Source organism: Parasteatoda tepidariorum, chromosome 5 (assembly GCF_043381705.1).
Source record: "Parasteatoda tepidariorum isolate YZ-2023 chromosome 5, CAS_Ptep_4.0, whole genome shotgun sequence".
NCBI classification, from domain to species: Eukaryota; Metazoa; Arthropoda; class Arachnida; order Araneae; family Theridiidae; genus Parasteatoda; species Parasteatoda tepidariorum.
The window spans coordinates 58,579,632-58,599,285 of record NC_092208.1 but is presented as its reverse complement, the minus strand read 5'-3'; the positions used below and the strand labels follow the sequence as shown (position 1 = coordinate 58,599,285).

Below are 19,654 nucleotides of genomic sequence, written 5' to 3'. Positions count from 1 at the left end.
ATATTACATAATTTGATATTTTTACGGTGTTAAAGGTCTTCCCTTTTTAATTCCTAGGAAGGTACTCTGGATATTAGCCATAAAAAATAGATAGTTGTGATCTTTTTTTTAGCTTATCACTTTTGAACACTACAGTTAAGAATTTCACAGGCACGAGAAATAGACAAAATTTCACCCCATCGTCTGAAACGGAATCACTTGATAAGTCATGAATTGTCCTCCCCAGTGCCCATCTGCCGTTCATTAGCAATCGCTATGCTCTGAAAATCATTAAGATCTTGCTTTTGTTTGATTTTTTGTAATTAAATCCAATAATTTCAGATAGTTAATAACTATGTGAGAACAATGATATGTATAATAAATTGTGCCCTTGTGTAGCTAAATGAAACTGTGGGCTTAATATAATAATGTATTTTTATAATATTTTAATTTTCAAAGGTACCCACTGAAACAGTTGACTAAATTTTCTAGTTCTGAATATTAAGATCTTTGGATGCCTGATATGGATGAGTTATGGATGCCTGATATTACTTATTAAAATGATGCATTAGAAATACAAAATAATTTTGTTCCTTCATTTTTTTAGCCATGTTAACCCTACAAAGTATATTTCAAATTATAACATTCGAAGATTTATTTTCATGTTAAGTGAAAAAAAATGTTGAATCCATTTTTTATAAAAAATAATTTTTGATATTAAATAGGTATGTAGAAAAGCTTAAGTTATTATTATTATTTTTATTTATTCCAGCTTGAATTTAATGCAGGGGATTATCTTGAGCATAGCTGAAAAAAGGGTCATCCCAGTATAACTTTTAATTTATTCTTTCAAAAAAAAAATATATATTTTTAGGAGAGAAAACATGAAATAATAAATTTACAATTGATTTTATTCACATTTTTTAATTAATGCTAATCTATGTTATAAGAGTATTGAAATCAAGTATATGCATTTATTTAGTTCTACTCAACAGGACGACGATTAGAACATAACAAACAATAATAATAAAAATTATTTACCATCTTGCCTTGCATTGTTTAGCAGATTTTCTATGTAAGAGAGATGCAATTCTTGACCACTGGTTTTTGCCATATTTCATTACAGCAGCCTTTAATATCTCATCCTTCAAAAAGAGAAAAATGAATTAGAAAATTTTAAACAATGCACAGTTTTCAAAACATACTCCATTTGAAATAATAACATACCAATAAAAAATTTTTAAATATAAAATTTTTTTTTAAATAGACTTAATCATGTGAAACATAGAAATATTAAACTTCATTCATTCTCATAATTTCAATCTAAACTAAGAAAGAGACTGATGTTACTGCTATCTCCACTTTATCACTGATTCCTTCACGTGCATGATATATTCATAAAATATAGAATGAAAAAATCCTAATAATGTGTAAAACAAAATAAATTTTACAAATATGATTACAATACTTAAATTTTTGCTAATTAATTAATAACTTTCAGAGCCACTCCATGGTTTTTAAGGCAGTAAACAAAATTTAAAAAAATATTCAAATATATGAAAAATTTGTGTATTTTTGTGACTTTTAAATTATTTTATACGAAATTTTTTTAACACAAATTTTTTTTTTTGCCCTTATTTAAGCTTTGAATATGATATTTGCATATTCGAAGCTATATGTTTAAGGAATACCATTTTAATTTTCCTATATGAAATAGGGTAAAAGTCAAGGTACTTAAAAAAAAATTCATTAAGAAATTAATTTGGAAAAATAAATGCTACTTAGAATGAAAGTGCTACAACAATTTTCAACATATTTTTTTTTTAAATTCTTGGTATGATAATAAATCATATTTTTTGCAGTAAATATTGTTTAATTTCTGCAAATTTAAAATTTTTTGACAGGTTGCAGACTGCAGTTTTCGCAAATTACGCAATTATAATATTGCTGTTATCAATACAGAAATTTTTCCTAAGTACACTTGGAAGAATAATAAATTTCCAAAATCAAAATTGTTTTTAGGATAATATGTTTTTCCCTTCATTCAGAACTAATTTTCACAATACTCCAAAACAAGGTTGGCAAGGTTAAGGACAGAATGGATTAATCCACAGTTTAAACCGTCCTGTCCAAGACTGTCTTAAACTTTCCAAAAACCTTTTATTCAAATTATGTCACAATTTTGCCTGAACAATATTTAAAAGGTAAAATAAACATAGAATTATTAACATATTGATAATAAAATCTACAAGTGAATATTTGTTTTTAAAAGTATAATAATTTATTAATATTATTTAACTCTTCAATTTAAACAAAGGAAGATTAATCAGTAATCAAGTTCAATTAGTCCTCTTAACATTCAATAGCACATAACTAATTTAGCTGCTGTATTCAGACCAAGACGGTTTCTAAGTTTTGAGTGAATTACCTTAAAATTTGAAAACATCATTTCAATTGATGCTGAGCTTGCTTGGGAACGAGAGTAGAAGAGTGATAAATTTAAAAATTTCTTTGGAATATTCCCCAAATAATATTGATTTTTCAATAACCATCCACCACGTCATTGGTTTAATGGTTCTCCCAGTAAGTTTAAAAATGGTTCTCCAAGTAAGTCTGTAAAGTAAGTTTACGGATATGGTGTTGCTTCAGCTCCATGGGCAATTAAAAAGGAAATGCACTCAGGAAATTTGTCAGTTAAACATGACCAAGAACTTTCTTTTTGCACATCAGACAAGCCTTTTCCTTTATAGTTAGTGTTTAATAAATAGGCCAAGTAATGAAATACTTGCTTTGCTTGAGTAATTTTTAATACTTGTAATTCTTTCAGCATAGTGATACATTACCTGCCCTTCAAAACTGTTAAAATACATTTTTCAGTTATTTTGCATTTCCAATTTAAACTAATATATTTATATTCAAAAACATTTATTTTTTAAATAGATGTCTTTTTTATTAATTTTTTTTTTAAATATTGCGAAAAGTAAAAGGTTAATTTTTAAACAAATTTATTATTTTTAAAAAAAAAATATTTTTAATATTGCATTATTTATCCTTATGCATAAACATAAATTAACAGTATTAAAAGCATATTTATATTTAACAGGACAAGGTATTCACTTTAGTTGTTCAATGAATTGCGGAGCTTCAAAAAGTATAAACCTTTTCCTATTATATTATTTTCAGGGGTCTGTCTAGGTTTTTCTGAGAGGTACCTATTTTGTGAAAATTTAGACATAATTTGTGAAAAATTAAAAGTTATATTTAAAAATCAACACAAAAGTATGGTAAAAAAGTGGATTTATCGTTTCTTAAGGGATAGAAAAATAAAATTTTAAGAAAAAGTATTTTGTGAAACTACCGTTTTTCTTAAAGTTGAATTTGTGAAGGTACCGCTAAACGGTAGTAAATTCGGCCTGGACAGACCCCTGATTTTCCTTTAATAAGTTAAAGTAACTTATTTAAAAAATATCAAATATTTATTGATATATGCAATTATTATGTGTACTATTTTGGTTACACATAAAGAGTTTTAACCTTCAAAGTTCAAGGTTTTGGACACTTTAAGTCAGTTTAAGACAGTAAAACCCAGGTGTCCTGTTCAAAACTAGTTTAGGACGTCTAAAACCCCCACCCTGCTCCAAAAATAAAATTTAAGCGAGAACTCTTCGCATAGACCCATACATAAACATTAAAGTTTTAAATTAGTGTTTAAGTATTACAAGCTGCCTCATAAACTTCAACTAAGAAAAAAGAAACGAAAACAGGAACACGTATAAAAGCGACAAATTAAAAATAATGCTATAGCAAATATTATACACTAATAAAATAAAAAAATGCTTGTTTGTATGTAACAATTCGAAAAAATTATTAATGAGTGCGATTTACCTCAGTGTTCCTCCAAACACCACCTTTTATCATAATTCGAGGCATCTTGAAATCACAATGCTTAAATTATTAACGAGTAGAATATAGAGATATATGAACAAAATTTCCAACAAAAATGAAAATTTTGGTTGAATTTTTTGCCGTTTCAGTTTTTCAAACAACCGACATTGTTTTCACGTTATATCTGCTTCAAATATTTGTTGGGCACTTCTTAGCTGTCTACTTTTTGGTCTTTTTTTACGTCCTCACACACTCCAGATATTTAAGCAAATTTCAGACGTTGCTTGGCGGACTCACTTGGAGGTAAAATACATTTACATGATTGGCTGTTAGTATCATCGGTTTCATCGTTATTGCTTAGTAAATTTTTTTTTCTGGTATAGTCACGTGATCTCGGTTACTTGCAGTTCGGTTAGGTCGGGTTCTAGTAGCCATAAGTAATCAAAAACACACGCTCTCCTCCTTTAGAATCTTTGCGCAAAGCATATTCATGATTGCCTTTATTATTTGGGTATCATATTTGTTTTTTGAATCAAAATTAATCATATAAAAGACAAAAAATGACGTCAAATTGTTATAATTCCAAAAAATAAATTTAAAATATAAATTTAGAGATATCCGAAATGCTGAGAGATATCGATCGACGTTCCCCAACGTTTTTACAATATCGAACAATATTGTTTCGCGATATTGAATATACGTTATAAAAGGGGTCCATTTTTATATAGTACAATGTTTCGCTATGATATTGTACAATGTTCAAAGCCAAGTTTTTACGATATCGTTTTTGTGAATTGTGCAACTTGGGTAGTGTGTGGAGACCCTCACGAAAAAATCGAGGTATAAATTAGGTGCTTTTTAAAGGTATAAAGGAGGTTGTTATTTAAATACGTCGTTAGGTTGAAAAGGGTGCAAATGAATACCTCAAAGTTAACCTCAAATATACCTTAAATATACCTCCAGAGGTATACATGTATCAACCTGAGGTGTTTAATTTTACATCTGTGGAGATGTAGATATTTACTACTTTAAGGTGTTTCATTTTCCACCTTAGGTTAGTACTTATCAACCTAAAGTATATTTCTTAACAATTGTAGAAATATTTATTCGCCAACCTAAGGTGTTTTCATTTAACACTTCAGGTTATTTTAAATCTACCTCCGGTGTATTTTTTGACAGCTGAAAAGGTAATTTTTTACTAACGTGAGGTGTATTATGTTCGACCTCAGGTAATTATTTTTCAACCTCAAGAATAGATTTTTATGTATGTAGAGGTATTTATTTATCAACCTATGGCTAGCCGTTTTACACTTCAGGTTAATATAAATCAACCTCAAGTGTATTTTTGGACATTTGGAAAGGTTTTTTTTTATTAACGTGAGGTGTTCTATGTTCTACCTTAGGTTATTATTTCGTAGCCTCAAGTATATATTTTTATATTTTTAGAAGTATTAATTTATTAACCTAAGATGCAACATTTTACACTTCAGGCTTTTATACTCAACCGAAAACTGTTTTATAAATACTTACGAAGGTAATAATTCCCAGATGTGAGGTGTTATACGGTCCACCTAGTTTATTAATTTTTAATCTCACTATTATATAAAGATATTATTTATATTATATGAAGAATAATGTATATCATTAAATTTTTTTCACTAGTAGAGATCTTTATTTATCAACCTAAAGTTTTTAATATTAAACCTTCGGCAGTAATTGCTTCTTTTGTTAAGCGATAAAGAAAGTTTCAAATACATAATTCTTCCATAATTTTAATAGACTGAATTAAATCATCCTGAAATGACGCTTATCCGAATCGTACAGTTAAAAAAATTATTTGTAGAAACTCATATTTTTAGAAGATAATTGTCTAAGGAGCTTGAATTTTTAATCCTATAAAACTGCAAATTTAAATAATTAGTCAGCTGAAATTCAAATTACTTTTATTTATGAAACAAATTTTTTAACTGAGACAAATATTTTTCTATAAATGCCGGCATGTCGCTACCAATACTTGGATTTGCTACGCTGTGACTCTCTTGCTACGAATTAAGCCATCCAGTATGGCTTAAATAGATATTTACAGATAGTACGTTTAGATAAGTAAGGTAGATTTAGTACGTTAGATAATTGACTATTTCCTTAGTACGTTTTCATTTTACTTTATAGTATAGTTCAAAAATTTTATGTGGGTTTAATTTTAATAATAAGAGTTTTCATAATTTACGTGATTTTAGGAAAATACAGAACTATTGTAAAAGTGAACGTACTGCTAGCTGAAATTTCGATCTAGAAAATTTTAATTCTAAACATTACCTAGAGTTGAATTTTTAATTCTCCAATATTAAATTGAGGTATTTTTAAATGATTTCGTTTTTTTCCCTCCGAGAACAAGGATTACATGAGGGCTGGAAAAGTCTGCTTGCAATAAAACAAAATGGAAGTAAATCTAAATAAATTTTATTTTAAAATAACAATCTGTCTACTTAGCACCTGCTAGTTTTAATATAGTTTGTTAACTAAGCTTGTTACAATCTATATATATATAAGTGAATGTGTGTCTGTCTGTCCTCTATAGACTCCTAAACCATCCGACAGAAAGCTATGAAACTTGGCATACAGATAGTTCAAAGCACGAGGAAGGTTTCTGTCGACATTAGAACATTCTGCGATAAACCGTTCCAGCGATATCAGTGAAAGTCGAAATGGAATTTTCTGATTGGTTAAAAGCTAGCCATTGTTTTAAATTTTGCTATAAACGATTCAATTTTCAAATATCTTGAAGATAACAACAGTGATATTTTCTATCTTATAACTCTATTCATTTAGAAAAGTAAATTAAAGTAAATTGCATATACTTTAATTTTTAATTCGCGCNCTGAATCTATGGATGCCTGATATTACTTTTTAAAATGATGCATTAGAAATACAAAATAATTTTGTTCTTTAATTTTTTTTAGCCATGTTAATCCTACAAAGTATATTTCAAATTATAATATTCGAAGATTTATTTTCATGCTAGTGAAAAAAAATTTTGAATCAATTTTTTATAATTAGTTTTTGATTTTAAAAATATAAAAAAGCTTAAGTTATTATTTTTATTTATTCTAGCTTGAATTTAATGCAAGGGATTATCTTGAGCATAGCTGTAACCTTTTGAAAAAAAAGTGTCATCCTAGCATAACTTTTAATTTATTTCTTCAAAAAAAAAAATTTTTTTTTTTTAATAAAAAATGAAATAATAAATTCCAGTTTATCTGATTCACATTTTTTTGATTAACGTTAATCTATGTTATAAGAGAATTGAAACCAAGAATATGCATTTATTTAGTTCTACTCAACAGGAATTAAATTTTATATAAAAATAATTTTAATATAAAAAAAAATTTATATGGCAAAATTACTATTCACTCAAAGAATAATATTAAGAATAGATATGAGAATAAATGTAGACTTAAATATTTAATACACAGTAAAAAGAAAAAAGAAATAAACTGCATTAATAAATATTTAGTTTAAAAATATAAAAAAAACCTCAACTCGAGTAAAAAAAAAGAAGGTAAATCTGTATTTCATTACCTGAATGTTTTAACAATAGCACATAGTTTCTAAGGATTGTGGATAGATATTTTCAATGGACTAGATTTATGAAAACACTGATTTTAGAATCCAATATCGAATAATAAAATCACCCGCCCTATACCTAAATTTATGCTATTTCTATCCAATCTGAGATCAATTTTAATTAAGTAATTTGGCCGCAATTGAGTAGTATTTAACCGAAAAATAAGTGGAATAAATCAATATTTTTATGAACTTTAACAACTTTAATCCGAACGAACTTTAATCCAAAATGAAATGTTTATTCCCTGTGAAAAGCTGAATAATCATTTTTTCAGCTATTTTAGAGATAAATAAACAGTCTGAAGTTTTAAAAATCTCTTTTCTGTTTTGTACACACTCACAGAGCCGTAAATTTAATTTATGAAATTTTTACTAATAATATAAAAAGGATGCTCATCCGCTATAAGTGGTATCAAAATTAAAAGAGCATTAAAATAGCCTTAGCTGATGGAGGTGGCATGCTTCTATTCAGCACGTGTGATGTCGTAACTAATCGGGGATCATTTTTTATTGCATCACTTACAGATGACTTTTTGAACAATTTAATAATTAAATAAATAAACATTTGAGGGAAAAACAATAACATATTCGGTTACAGGAGTGAATTTCCATTAAGTTAGGATAGAAAATTAAATAAAGAGATGCTGTAAATTGTTACGCAATACCAATAATAAAGCACTAATGCAATTAAACATTGTGATGCATCGAAATATCACGATTAACATCCCCTAGTCCTAATGATGATAAATTTACAAAAATAAACTATAAGAACAATACAAATAATAGTAATAAAAATTATTTACCATCTCGCCTTGCATTGTTTAGCAGATTTTCTATGTAAGAGAGATGCAATTCTTGACCACTGGTTTTTGCCATATTTCATTACAGCAGCCTTTAATATCTCATCCTTCAAAAAGAGAAAAATAAATTAGAAAATTTTAAACAATGCACAGTTTCTGAAACATATTCCATTTGAAATAATAACATACCAATAAATAATTTTTAAATATAAAATAATTTTAAAAATAGACTTAAGCATATGAAACATAGAAATATTAAACTTCATTCATTCTCATAATTTCAACCTAAACTGAGAAAGAGACTGATGTTACTGGTCTCTCCACTTTATCACTAATTCGATCTCGTGCATGATATATTTATAAAATATAGAATTAAAAAATCCTAATAATATGTAAAACAAAATAAATTTAAAAAATATGATTACAATACTTAAATTTTTGCTAATTAATTAATAACTTTGTGAGGAACTCCATGGTTTTAAGGCAGTAAACAAAATATAAATTAAAATATAGGGAAAATTTGCATATTTTTGTGACTTTTAAATTATTTTATATGAAATTCTTTTACCACAAAATTTTTTTTTCTTTGCCTTTATTTAAGCTTCGAATATGATATTTGCATATACGAAGCTATATATTTAAGGAATACCATTTTAATTTCCTTATATGAAATAGGGTAAAAGTCAAGATACTTAAAAAAAATTCATTAAGAAATTATTTTGGAAAAATAAATGCTACTAATAAATGAAAGCGCCCCCTCTACAACAATTTTTAATTTTTTTTTTAAATTCTTAGTATGATAATAAATCATATTTTTTGCAGCAAATATATATTTTTTAAATTTAGCAAATTTAAAAATAGTTTGACGGTTTGCCGACTGCAGTTTTCGCAAATTACGCAATTACAATACAGTACGGAACCGATTATCCGGAACGATCGAGACCATCGCTATTCCGGATAACTGATTTTTCCAGTTTTGTGAATCGCTACAAAATGCCGTTTTTTTTATTGTTAAACCCAACTAAAAAAATATATATATATTTGTAAATAATCTTAAAAAGAAGAAAAACCGATGCAGTAATACACTAATGATTATTTCCAAAATGATGGTAAGCTAAACATCTTTCAAAAAAGAAAGAAAAATCCTAAAATCTTATGAGGAAAAAAACATTTTTTTTTTAAAAAATGGCGGGAAAATTTATTGAATTTCGTTCCGGTTTTTTGATTTCCGGATAACGGGTTCTGTACTCTATTACTATTATCGATACAGAAATTTGTCCTAAGAACACTTTGCAGAATAATAAATATCCAAAATAAAAATGGTTTTTAGGATATTACATTTTTCCTTTCACCATTCAAAACAAATTTTCACAATACTCCAAAACAGGGTTGACAAGGTTTAGGACAGAATGGACTAATCCACGGCTTAAACTGTCCTGTCCAAAACCCTTTTAATCAAACTATGTCACAATTTTGCCTGAACAATATTTAAAAGGTAAAATAAACAACATAGAACTAATAACATATTGATAATTAAATCTACAAGTGAATATTTGTTTCTAAAAGTATGTTTTATTAATATTGTTTAACTCTTTAACTTAAACAAAAGAAGATTACTCAGTAATCAAGTTCAATTGATCCTCTTAGCATTCAATAGCACATTACTAATTTAGCTGCTTTCACACCAAGACGGTTTCTAAGTTTTGTGTGAATTAATCCAAAATTTGAAAACATCCTTTCAGTTGAAGCTCAGCTGGCTGGGCATGAGAGTAGAAGAGTGATAAATTTAAAAATGTCTTTCGAATATTCCCCAAATAATATGGACTTTTCAATAGCCGTCCTTCATGACACTGGTTAAATGGTTCTCCTAGCTTCGGTAAAGTAAGTTTTTGGAAATGGTGTTGCTTCTACTTCATAGGCAATTAAAAGAGAAATGAACTCAGGAAATTTGTCAGTTAAATATGACCAAGCACTTCCTTTTTGCACATCAGACAAGCCTTCTCCCTTATAGTTAGGGTTTAATAAATAGGTAATGAAATACTTGCATTGCTTAAGTAATTTTCTAATACTTTCAGCATAGTGGTGATACATCACCAGCCCTTTAAAACTGTTAAAATACATTTTTCAGTTATTTTGTATTTCCAATTTAAACAAATATATTTATATTCAAAAACATTTCTTTTTTAAATAGATGTCTCTTTTATCATCCTGTAATGCAGAAATTATAAAAAAAAATTTAAAAATATTGCGAAAAGTAACAGGTTAATTTTAAAATAAATTTATTATTTTCAAAAAAAAAAAAATATTTTTAATATTGCATTATTTATCTTTATGCAAAAACACAAATTAACAGTATTAAAAGCATATTTATATTTAAAGGATAAGGTATTCACTAAGGATAAGGTATTGTTCAATACAATGAATTGTGGAGCTTCAAAAAATATAAACCTTTTCCTATTACGTTATATTATTTTCCTTTAAGTTAAAGTAAATTGTTTAAAAAATATCAAATATTTATTGATATATGCAATTATTATGAGTACAATGGTTATACATAAAGAATTTTAACCTTCAAAGTTCAAGGTTTTGGGCACTTTAAGACAGTTTTAGTCAGTTTAAGACAGTAAAACCCTAGTGTCCTGTCCAAAACCAGTGTAGGACGTCTAAAACCCCAACCCTGCTCCAAAAATAAAATTTAAGCGAGAAATCTTAAATAGACCCATACATAAACATTACAGTATTAAATGAGTTTTTAAGTAATACAAGCTGCCTCATAAACTTCAACTACGAAAAAAGAAACGAAAACAGCAACACACATAAAAGTGACAAATTAAAAATAATGCTATAGCAACTTTATACAATAATAAAATAAAAAAATGCTTGTTTGTACATAACAATTCGAAAAAATTATTAATGAGTGCGATTTACCTCAGTGTTCCTCCAAACACCACCTTTTATCATAATTCGAGGCATCTTGAAATCACAATGCTTAAATTATTAACGAGTAGAATATAGAGATATATGAACAAAATTTTCAACAAAAATGCAAATTTTGGTTGAATTTTATGCCGTTTCAATTTTTCAAACAACCGACATTGTTTTCACGTTATATCTGCTTCAAACATTTGTTAGGCACTTCTCAGCTATCTACTTTTTGGTCTTTTTTTACATCCTCACAAACTCCAGACATTTAAGCAAATTTTTGACGTTGCTTGGCAGACTGACTTTGTGATCAAAAACACTTACATGATTGGCTGTTAGTATCATCGTTTTCATTGTTATTGCTTAGTCATTGTTTCCGGTATAGTCACGTGATCTCGGTTACTTTCAGTTCGGTTAGGTCGGGTTCTAGTAGCCATTAGCAATCAAAAACAGACGCTCTCCTCCTTCAGAATCTTTGCTAAAAGCATATTCATGATTACTTTTATTATTTGGGCATTATATTTGTTTTTTGAGTGTTCTATTTTTGCAGTACTTGTTGAAGAATATACATATCTAGACTTTTGTTGTTGTTGTTGTTAATTTACGTCGCACTAGAGCTGCACAACGGGCTATTGGCGACGGTCTGGGAAACACCCCGGAGGATGATCCGAAGACATGCCATCACAATTTTGATCCTCTGCGGAGGGGATGGCACCCCCGCTTCGGTAGCCCGACGACCTGCACGCGAAGTCGAGCACTTTACGGTAGCGCAGTTTAACGAGGACCAATACCGCACACCCTCGGTCCCTACTCAGACTGATCCAAATGGTCACCCACCCGCACACTGACCGTAGTCAGTGATGCTTGACTTCGGCGATCTGCTGGGAACCGTGTCTTAACGATCAGTCCACTGCGGGACTCTAGACTTTTGAAACAGTTATATAAAGCAAAAAATTATGCGCATGCTTGATGATTCATTTCATTTTCTCTTATACGGTTTTTAAATTTAGTTGATTAAAATAAAATTTATACCACACATAAGTAATAAAAATTTTAAAAAAATAGTTCATAAAGAATACTAATAAATCTCTAGTTTTTTTTTTTTTTTTTTTTTTTTTTTTTTTTTTTTTTTTTTTTTTTTTTTTTNTTTTTTTTTTTTTTCTTTTTTTTTATTCTTTTCAATTCAAAGTTCAAAACAAAAAGTTAAAGTGCAAAAAAAATAACAACCGAGTTTCAAGCATTACATTTTCTATGGATTTAAGGAGAGGAGAGAAATCTGGCTCATTTGGAAGATTTACATTCGCAATGCGCGAATGTATGCTTACAAGGCAATGTGTGAGCAGACTTAATATTCTCGGAAGTTTTATTATTGTCATTTGTATTTATTTTTACGATTAAATTTACCATTCATAAGAGTTTTTTGTAATTTATAAATTCTAGCAGGTCGTGTGTCTAAAACAAATTTAACAAATTAATATCACCACATAAATAAAATATAAGGTTAGCCATGTTTCGAATGTTATCCTTTATTCGGCTATATTTTTCCGTAAAATAGCAGCATTTGTTATTTTTTTAGTAGCGTCATAGCAAGGAGTAATACGAATTCATTTGTTGTTTGTTTCGTTGAAAGGTATATTGAAAGAACATGTTATAGAACACTACAAGTATAATAATATTGGATGGTGCATTTTTTTAAGCTTAGGTGTAAAATCAGTCGGAAGCAGTAACCTGGAAGTCTTAAGACAAGTTTTAACCCTGAACGCCATTTGCGATTAGCTTCATGCGGTCAATTGTCCATTGTATTGTCATTTTCTTAACATTTATTAACAAGAATTTTTTTGCAATTCGCTTTTTTTTTTAAAAAAAAGGTAAATTTGTTATGTAATTCTATTATTCAAATTGATTTATGAGTATTCGCATCTAATATTTATTTTTTAAGATAAAAATATAATTATTTCCCCAGTAAAATTAATTTGGGGATGGAAATGGGTTACACGTGGGGTAGAGTGGAGCCCTCTACCTATGGCAACATTTCGCAAGCTTTCACCATTAGTGTGGAGAGACCCTCACTAAAAAATCGAGGTATAAATCAGGTAAAAATTAGGTGCTTTTTAAAGGTATAAAGGAGGTTGTTATTTAAATACGTCGTTAGGTTGAAAAAGATGCAAGGAAATACCTCAAAGTTAACCTCAAATATACCTTAAATATACCTCCAGAGGTATATATGTATCAACCTGAGGTGTTTAATTTTACATCTGTGGAGAGGTAGATATTTACTACTTTAAGGTGTTTCATTTTCATCCTTAGGTTAGTACTTATCAACCTGAAGTATATTTTTTAACAATTGTGGAAGTATTTATTCAACAACCTAAGGTGTTTTCATTTTACACTTTAGGTTATTTTAAATCTACCTCAGGTGTGTTTTTTGACAGTTGAAAAGGTAATTCTTTACTGACGTGAGGTGTATTATGTTCTACCTCAGGTAGTTACTTTTCAACCTCAAGTATAGATTTTTATGCATGTAGAGGTATTTATTTATCTACCTATGGTTAGCCGTTTTACACTTCTGGTTATTATAAATCAACCTCAAGTGTATTTTTGGGCATTTGGAAAAGTTTTTTTTATTAACGTGAGGTGTTCCATGTTCGACCTTGGGTTATTATTTCGTAATCTCACGTATATATTTTTGTATTTTTAGAGGTATTAATTTATTATCATAAGATGCGACATTTTACACTTCAGGCTCTTATACTAGACCGAAAGATATTTTATAAATACTTACGAAGGTAATAATTCCCAGACGTGAGGTGTTATACGGTCCACCTAGTTTATTAATTTTTAATCTCACTATTATATAAAGATATTATTTATATTATATTATATGAAGAATAATGTATATCATTACACTTTTTTCACTAGTAGAGATCTTTATTTATCAACCTGAAGTTTTTAATATTAAGCCTTCGGCAGTAATTGCTTCTTTTGTTAAGCTATAAAGAAAGCTTCAAATACATAATTCTTCCATAATTTTAATAGATTGAATTAAATCATCCTGAAATGACGCTGATCCGAATTCTACAGTTAAATAAGTTATTTGTGGAAACTCATATTTTTAGAAGATAATTGTCTAAGGAGCTTGGATTTTTAAAGCTATAAAACTGCAAATTTAAATAATTAGTCAGCTGAAATTCAAATTACTTTTATTTAAAACAAATTTTTTAACTGAGACATAATCTTCAAATATATTTCTATAAATGCCGGCATGTCGCTGTCAATACTCAGATTTGCTACGCTGTGACTCTCTTACTACGAATTGAGCCATCCAGTATGGCTTAAATAGATATTTGCAGATAGTTGCGTTTAGATAAGTGTGCTAGATATAGTACGTTAGATAATTGACTATTTCTTTAGTACGTTTTCATTTTACTTTATAGTATAGTTCAAAAATTTTACGTGGGTTTAATTTTAATATTAAAAGTTTTCATAATTTACGTGATTTTAGGAAAATGCAGAACTATTGTAAAAGTGAACGTACTGCTAGCTGAAATTTCGATACAGAAAATTTTAATTCTAAACATTACCTAGAGTTGAATTTTTAATTCTCCAATATTAAATTGAGGAATTTTTAAATGATTTCGTTTTTTTCCCTCCGAGAACAAGGATTACATGAGGGCTAGAAACGTCTGCGTGCAATAAAACAAAATGAAAGTAAATCTAAATAAATTTTATTCTAAAATAACAATCTGTCTACTTAGCATCTGCTAATTTTAATATAGTTTGTTAACTAAGCTTGTTACAGTAATTTAATAAAACAAAAGCTCTTCAGATTTTACATTACAGGGAATTTGTTATAACTAAGATTAAATCTGTAACAATAATTAGACTAATACATTGATTTCTTTTTTCGTTTCTAGGCAACGTACGCTCTAACTCTCCCAGTTTGGAAAGAGTGATTGTGTTGTCTTTAATATTTTTTAATTTTTTAACTTTTGTAAATGGAGAAATTTCACTTTTAACATATGACGTATTTTTGACTTAAAATTTTTTTAAATTTTTAATTTTGAACCTTTTACTTTAAATTTGGAAACTTATAATTATCAATATTAAATTTCAAAACTAAAGTTGTGGAGATAATTTTTTTTCGCTCGTTATTCTTATTTAATAAATAGCTTTTAGTAATAGTAATTCTAAACTAATACGGATAGTACCATGCAGTTTATTTTTGTTCTTTTATTTTATTCCAATACCGACAGATGTAAAAAATTTCAAAATGACTTAAGGAAATATTGTTCTGTTTCCTTTTAGAAAATCATTAAATAATTTTATATATTATAACATAACCGGAGAACTTCTCCAATATTAAATTCTGGCTAAAGATTGAGAAACGTTTTTTTTTTTTTTGGTATTCTCTGGAGTTTGAAAATATAAACTATTACTTAAATACTTCAAAACATTAATTTAATCATACTGTCTTGAACTTTTATTCAAATTATGATTACGATTTTCTATTTTAATAAGCTCTAAGAAACTCGAACCATTTTTGCTAAAATTAAACCTTTTGACACATCAATTTTAAAATAAGAGTATTAAAAATATTCATGAATTGGGGAAAAAAATCTTAACTAATGTTTCCCAGTTTAAATTTTATCCGTTTCAAAGATTAAAATTTCAGTTTCATTTTTCGAAAATATCATTCTTAATATTTAAGTTTTTAGAATTTAGACGAATCCTTATAGTGCAGCCTGAACAAATATTTTTGACCTTCTAGGTTGTGAGCTTAGTTTTAGCATTTTGCGTAAAAGAATTTATATTTAGTATATGAAACTAACTTTAAAATCTAAATGAACCAAATTCAACTAAACATTAGTCGAATATATTCTACCTTTTCAAGTTCTTTTCAGAATATTCTCTTGCGATCTTCGAAGCAACGTCAATTATTATGTTAATTTTTTTTAAAAATAATTTTAAGTTTCCTTTGATAGGACACTATGTCTCTGAAGAAATTTCCAACCTATGTAAGTAATATAAAATTTAAAGTATAGAAAGTGAACATCTTAGGAACCGAATTTTTTTTCTCCAATCTATAAAAAATACAAGCAAATTAAAGCAGGCTTACTTAGGTTTTCGTAATGGACAGGGTAACTTGAGATTCCAAAAGTTATCCTGCCCGTAATATTTTTAGAAATTTTATTTGTAACTTCATGGTTTTCTGTAAATCTCTCTTAATTCTGTTTTCTCGTAATTTGAAGTAATAAAAGAGGTAAAAGTGAATTTGCCATTAAGCTTTTCTTCCACGGGATAGCGTCCATTTAGAATGGCTTCTTTCCGTACTTGTTGAATTTTGGAAGTTTTTACTTTCGATTATGTCCAGCATATTATACTCGTACCTACTCCCTTTAAAAAGAGTGGGAATTGTTAGCTTTATTATGTATATAAATATGGCACTAGATTTGGAAATGCTAATTTCCCACTCATTTTCATCATTTTGCGAAATCTTTCTAAACAGAGTTGGCAATTTTGAGTCAGTTATTAGTCTAAATGAGAATAAAGTACTTTGTGCTACGTAAGAACAAAACTTTAATTAAACTCAAATAAAGGTACAGAATAAAAATACTGACGTGCTACTGAAAAATCAACGTAACCGAAACAAAAATTTAGTTTTTTTTATATTTGTAAACTCTCCAAATTTGTAATAACAAACCTTTAATTTTAAATGTTATATTGAAAATTCATTATTCAACAAATTTGCGATTGCTAATTGATTTTAACATAGAGAAATATATGGCTGTGGAAAGCGCAAGTAAAAATATTTTTAGTTTTTATATATAAGTGATTAATTTTAACTTGGGTAAAAAAACTTTTACCAAAACTTCTAAATTTCGGATAAAATTCTAAGCATTTGAACACTGTGTCTCTTTTTTTCACAGTAGAATTTTGCGAACAAGACTCTAAAGCCAAATGTTTAGAGCACGATTTACCTTTTTTTATAAACGTTACTATAAAAACTGCAGTATAACAGTTTAAAGTAAAAATAGATTTTTTATTGAAATGGATTTTGCTTATGCTTCATTCAGGGTGCCAATACTTTCGACAGTAATTTAATCAGAAATTTATTGCTGTGAATAAACACTTATTGCGAATCAATCGTTTTGGCTGGTGAGCGGCAGCGAACAGGGACTGAACCTGTGGTATAATAAAAAATTGCAATTTAGTTTTAGTTTAGCACTAAATATACCCTAACCGTTCGAAAGACTGGTTATTTTATAGCATTGTGAAGTGTTCGTATGTTAGTGTTAAGTAGTTTCCCAACCTTTCTACTTGCTGAAATTTAGTTTCTGCGATTAAGAAACAGTTTTCAAATTAAAGGGATTAATTATACAGTTTTCGGACTGACTGGTATGATAATCTACTAAGGAATTCAATTTTTTTTCATAAGTTTTATGAAATATTCAGCCATAATTGTGACTGTATTAAGTTGAGGGCATCAATTCTGGGTTTAGAAACATATTTTGTATAATGTGCATAATAAAAACCAAACATTTTTAGAATCTTTTGCTTTGAATGAATTTTTATGAACTAAAATGGTATCTTCACCATTCGAAAGGCCTGTTTAATTTCATGGATTTGTATTCTTGACAGAGTAGCCGCAATGGATTCTACGAGAGATCTTGTTTTAATACAGGTCATTTAGTTGGAAATTTTAGCATTTTTAATAGAGCTTAAGCGATAACCTAAACTTAATGGAATGAAAGGTTTAAGAATTAAGATTTATAAATTCATTTAGTTTAATTAAAAGTTTCACATTGTTCTACGTCTTAATATAAAAATGACCCAAGACTGTAAATAGTAAAACTGAAATATTACAGTAAAAGTGGGGAAACTGGCAATCTCACTTGTGTGTCGGAATTACACGACGATTATGAGGTCACAACAACAAAATATTGAAGAAACCCTGCTCCAAATCAATCGCCTGGTCATAAAAATGTCAAAGGTGATATAACGTGAGGGGGATACCCCTAAAAGATGGGGGGCATGATAATTCTATTTACTAAATTGAAAAATTATCTATAGCATTTAAGCCTACCATTTATTCTTAGTCCTTTCTTTATTTCTGATATCAGCAAGTGTCTCACAATTGTCCTAGAAGAAAAATAGTAACCTTAAGATGATCCTTCTGACGAGCCTTTTCCATTCAGAAGCATTCAGAAAAGGTCATGTTTTCCTGCTTTTTGTTTACCAGTAATTTGAGACTTGGCTTTTACTACCAGGTTTCAAAATATAGAACGAAGTTTTGAACTGGCTGGAATATTATCAGTATGAATTACATGTACAGGTTACTCAAACACATCAGAATATTTTTTAACCTAATTACTTAATTTTAATGTCTCTAAACAAAACTTAAAATCTACAGCGACTTATTACTAAAACAAAGTCTCAAAAGATTGTTAATTAAAATAACGGATGTCTTATGAAATACTTTTTTAACAAACTCTCTATTTCTAACTCTTTTGAAATTTAAATTCATTTTAAAAGTAAGTTTTAACTAGCTGAAGGAATTTTTGGAAGCATTAACTGAACACTGAACTCTGAATGCTTGCTTTGAATTTTTAAAGCTGTTTATTTCGAAATTAAATTTAACTTAATTTCAATTAATTTACTCAAATTGTTTAAATATTATATTATTAACTTTTGTTAATCATACTATTAGAGTTATAAGTTTTAGCAGTGTAAGCCCTGTACTGAGCTTTTTGCAACAAAAAGCTTTTAAAAGTTTAACATTGAAACAGCAAAATTAAACTAGATTAAATATCGTACAGTTAAAAATTTTATATACCCTTTCAAACCGGATCTCATGATTATACCACTTCCAGTTTAAATTTGGTGGCAAATGTAAGCAATTAAACTTTATTTCGATGGAACTAATTTGAATTTAATGGCGTTGCTTTCCCTACATTCCATGGAGCTATGGCGATTTGGTAACTTTTCTCTCTAATATGATACAATAAATGAATGTAATAAATCTTATACAATTGATTACAGCACGCTGCAATAAATCTAAAGGGATTGAAGCGTTTAAGGCCTTGTGAAGTATACTTTCCCACCCTTCATTGGAAAACGATTTTCCCATCTATTTGTCCGGGTAATAACTGACTTAGAAACAAAATAATAATTTAGGCCTTTGCTTACATTAGTGTTTGCAACAGTAAGGGATTGCGTGGGAACAAGAGAAGCAATCACTTCGGCGCTTTTTTTCTTTTGTACGTTATGCGTTCGTTTATTTGATAAGTTTTCATAGTTTATTTGCAGTTACAAACACAGAATTTATAAATTTGGCTATTTGTATAAGCTTAAGGCAAATTCTTTAGTGTAGGTAAAATTTTGAAAATCTTACCAAATTCCTCGCAGGCAAAAAATAAAAGAAATTTAGATAATAAACTAATTTT

The 19,654-nt window shown here is 28.2% G+C and overlaps 1 protein-coding gene across 2 annotated transcripts in view; it reads right to left on the bottom strand.

The window, feature by feature from the left end:
• Window positions 1–11,530, bottom strand: part of LOC107454891 (cell division cycle protein 21) — a 32,220-nt gene extending 20,690 nt beyond the window's left edge. The window contains exons 1-2 of one of the 2 annotated variants that reach the window (XM_043044006.2): window positions 11,217–11,530; window positions 8,292–8,395 (exon numbers count right to left, since the gene is read on the bottom strand). In XM_043044006.2, coding sequence (XP_042899940.1) covers window positions 8,292–8,395; window positions 11,217–11,261 — 149 coding nt within the window. In that variant the 5' untranslated portion in view covers window positions 11,262–11,530. Of the gene's footprint in view, window positions 1–1,020; window positions 1,125–3,864; window positions 4,189–8,291; window positions 8,396–11,216 lie in introns of those variants that run through there. The other variant, XM_043044005.2, reaches the window with a different exon arrangement.
• Window positions 11,531–19,654: the final 8,124 nt, after the last annotated feature.